This window comes from Chinchilla lanigera, unplaced genomic scaffold, assembly GCF_000276665.1.
Source record: "Chinchilla lanigera isolate Chin_1 unplaced genomic scaffold, ChiLan1.0 scaffold00112, whole genome shotgun sequence".
NCBI classification, from domain to species: Eukaryota; Metazoa; Chordata; class Mammalia; order Rodentia; family Chinchillidae; genus Chinchilla; species Chinchilla lanigera.
Genome location: NW_004955513.1, coordinates 2,381,851 through 2,385,892, shown reverse-complemented (window position 1 = coordinate 2,385,892; position 4,042 = coordinate 2,381,851). Strand labels below are relative to the sequence as shown.

The 4,042-nt window shown below is 47.3% G+C and overlaps 1 protein-coding gene across 1 annotated transcript in view; it reads right to left on the bottom strand.

Moving 5' to 3' along the window:
* Positions 1-3,015: 3,015 nt before the first annotated feature.
* Positions 3,016-4,042, bottom strand: part of Cel (carboxyl ester lipase) — a 58,853-nt gene continuing 57,826 nt past the window's right edge. Inside the window, exon 11 of the mRNA XM_005408407.2 lies at positions 3,016-3,995. Within this exon, the coding sequence (XP_005408464.1) occupies positions 3,683-3,995 (313 nt within the window). The 3' untranslated portion in view covers positions 3,016-3,682. The remainder of the gene's footprint in view (positions 3,996-4,042) is intronic.

Here is a 4,042-nt window from a genome sequence, read left to right as displayed (position 1 = left end):
GGTCTCGAACCTGATCTGACACAGCAGCCGGGGACGCTTGATGAAGAGAGATGCCACTAAAGCTTGGGGGTCCAGATCTCTCAGTGATGGAATGGGAAATACAGTGACTGCACGAGGAACCCGGCCGGCACACGGGTGTCTGTAGAGGGCCTGTAGGACAAGCCACAGGCCGTTCGCAAGCGACAGAAGCAGGCGCTAAGGAGCAATATCTGATATCCAGGCGACTGTATTGTCACACTCAGTGTTCGGTTCCCAAAAAATTACAAAGCATACGAAGGAAATACGCCTTACTCATAGGAACAAAAGTATAACAAAGGGTTTGGCAGAAACTGCCCCTAAGGAAGCCCCGGCACCACACTTAGTAGTCAGCAGTGGTAAGAAGAACGTGTATGACAGACAGGAAAGAAGCAAATGGTAGAGGTTGGCCTTCTGTCTCAGTAGTTACTGTAAATACATAAATGGGTTAAACTCCCAACTTAAAAGCCAAGATTTTGCAGGTGTGGTGGTGTACACCTGTAACCTACCACTGTGGGGGGCTGGCGCAGGATCGCAACTTGAGCGATTTAGCAAAGTTGCAGGGATGTAGCTCAGAGTGAAGGCCTTAGGTTCAATCTCCAATACCAAAAATAATTTTTCAAGAAAGAATAAGATTAACAAAATGGATTTAAAGACGAAAAACACGATTTGTGTTACATATTCAAAGAGATTCATTTCGAATACAAAGATACAAAGAGAAAAAGATGCTCTGGAAATAGTACATTTGAATAATGACAATGTCATCAGACAAAACAGGCAGTACATCAAAAAAGTAGCAAGAGACAAGCAAGGTCAATGTATTTTTGTAGAAGTTTAAATTCTTCAAGAAGGTACAATTAGGGCTAGGGGTATAGCTCAGTGGCATACGTGCCTATCTGGCAAGCACAAGGTCCTGAGTTCGATACCTAGTACCAAAAAAAAAGATGCAATTATAAACAGGCATACCTAATGATACCCCCACAATATGCAAAGCAAAAACTCAACATAATTGAAGGGAGCAATGTATCATTGGAGACTTCCATACCTCACTTTCAGTAATGGACAGGCCAGGTGTGCTACCACATATCTACAATCCCAGCATTCAGGAGGCTGAGGCAGGAGGATTGCTGCAAGTTTGAGGCCAGTCTAGACTGAATGTTCAAAGCCAGCCTGAACTGCATAGCAAGACCCTTTCTCAAAAAACAAAAACAAACAAAAAACAGCCAGTAATGGACAGAAGATCTACAGGGAAACAGAATGTGAACAAAGCTATAAACAACAGGCCTACAGGCACACTCCACTCAACACAGAATCCACGTTCTTCTGGATACCCGAGACACTGCTCGAGGACAGACCATGTGTTAGACCACAACACAGTCTCACTTCACTGAGATCATAGAGTACCTTCCCAGCTACACTAGAATGAAACAAGAAATTAACAGCAGAAGGAAAACTAGGGTACTGTCAAACGTGGAAATGAAACAATGCACTCTGAAACAACCAATGGACAGAGGAGGTCTCCGCAGAAGTCAGGCACCCGAGAAAGTGAAAACAGGAAAACAACATACCAAGATGTGAGACGCACTGAACCAAAGCTCTGCTCACAGGAAAATTTACAGCTGTCAACACCTGCGTTTGAAAAGAAAGATCACAAGCCAGCAAGCAAACTGTACACCTTAAGGAACAAAACAAAAAAAACGAACAGCACAAAACCAGAAGAAAGGAAATAATGGATAGCAGAGATAGAGAACAGAAATGCAGGGGAGAAAATTAGTAACCTCAAAAGTTCACTCTTTGAAAAGAGACAAAACAAAGGTTAAAAAAAGGACTCAAACTACTTAAATTTGAAATGTGAGTGGGAATATTACTACCAGCTTTGTAGGAAAATAAAGAGGTAAGTCATGGCATGCCAGCCAACAGTGAAATATAATGTTCAGCCCTAAAAAGGAAGAGCGTACTGATACGGAGTACAGGGTGGGTAAATTACAAACGTTTCTGCTTAAAAGAAACATCTCAGATAGATTCATAGAGACAGAAAGGAGGAAAGGTTATTTTGTATTTAAGGGGCAGGGTTCCTGTTTGGGATGATGGAAAAGTTTTAAGAATAGTGGAGATGGTTGCAGAACGGTCTGAATGTAATTAACTTAGTTCTAAAAAATAGTTAAATTGGCGTAAGTATGTTACTTGCTTTGGGGTGTTTCCCTCCCCCTCTCCCTCTCCCTCTCCCTCTCCCCCTCCCCCTCCCCTTGTGTGGGTGTGTGTATGAGATAGGACCCAGGAGCTTTCACAAAGTTGACAAGCTGTTTACCACTGTGCTACATCCTCAACCCTTTTCAGATTTTTTACTTTGAAATAAAAGTCGCTAAGTCATTAAACTGCCACAGCTGGGCTCAAACTTTGTGCTCCAGGCTCAGCCTCCCAGAGTGCAGGATGACAGGCACTGCAGGGATTCCATGGTGCACCACCATGCCCAGCTTCTAGCTCTTTTTTTTAAATTTTATTTTGAAATGAGGTCTCACTGAGTTTCCTAAACTGGCCTCAAGCTTGCAATTAGCTTACCTCATCCTCTCAAGTGGCTGGGATTATAGGCGTGCACTCATCTGTGTTATATGTATTTTATCACAGTTTTTTAAAAGATAACGTTTGCAACAACCATTTCCTGACCCAAGACAGCAACTGTCTTCCACTGCTGTGAGAAGAGAAACACTGCATGCTCGCTGTGTCCCTAACTACCAATTAGGAACTTGTAGATTCCAAGTTGTATTTAAGGATTCGGCACTAAGTGAGGAAAGTTGCAAAGAGATCAAACGTGCAGTGGGGAGAGGAGGAGAGGAGAAGTCCCCAGGGAGAGTGACAGCCCCCGGAACACCAGGACTTCACCCGCTCCATCTCTCCTAGGAACTGTGACCTTGCTTTCCCTTAGACTGGAATACTGCGGAAATCCTTGCTGCCAGCCGCAGATTGCTTTCCCTGCTGATTTGCTGTCTGAAAGATTTGAGATGCAGCCAGTAAGGCTACAGTGGGCCTTCGCATAAGCTCTCTGCCTCCTGGAGCCGGGCTCCTGCCTCCCTTGATTTCCTGTTCCATGGATTTCACCCCGAAACACCCCAGATGGCCCCAACTCACTACCAGGTTCCCGGAGGCCACTCTGGGGCCTCTGGATGAGGCTGAGAGCTGACTCCTGCCAGCAGAAGACCCCGCCCTCAGCTGCTGTGGACAGGACTTGTCCCCTCTGAGATGAGGATAGTGCTGTGGACTTCCTGCAGGCTGGGGTGGTACCTGCCAAGAGACTGCTGTGTTCTGGCTGACCTATGGCCATGCTGGCGAACCGGTGGTGTGTGCCACAGCAGGAGCACGGAGCCCTCTCTGCAGTGCTGTCACAAGTTGTATGAGTTTTTTCTAAACTGAAATCTCAGTAATCAGGTTTAATTGCAGCGTTGGCACTCTGTGACAAATGAATGGGTTTTGGGTTCCAGTTGGTCACTCAGTCTCTAAAAGGTTTTCCATCACTGGCCAGGAGGCCACGGGTCTACCTTCCCCCAGCCTGCTTGTGGGGCCAAAGACAAGGTCCAGATGAGCGAGATGGGCTTTTATTCAGGAAGAGCTCAGGAGAGGAGGCAACCCTGGGGCCCAACCCTGTGGCCACTTGGGAACAGGTGCGTGGACACTAGAAGCCAATGGCTGCAGGCATCTGAGGTGCCAGGGAGTCATCTGCAGGGGGCACAGGGGCAGCTTCAGAGCCATCTGCAGGGGGCACAGGGGCAGCTTCAGAGTCATCCAAAGGGGGCACAGGGAGGGCCTCATCAACTGCTGTGGGCAGCTCCTGGTAGGTCAGGGTCCAGAAATGCAGAAAATTGGTCCTCAGGTGCTGCTTCATGGAGCTGCTGTCCATCTTCTTGGTGATCTCCAGGTAGTTGCCGTCCTCCATGGTGTAGGGGTACCAGTGCGTGGGCACCGCAGAGTGGCCCGTGTTGGGGTCCCTGCGGAGTGAGAACTGGCTGGGTGGCGGCCGAGGGCCCTAGGAGCC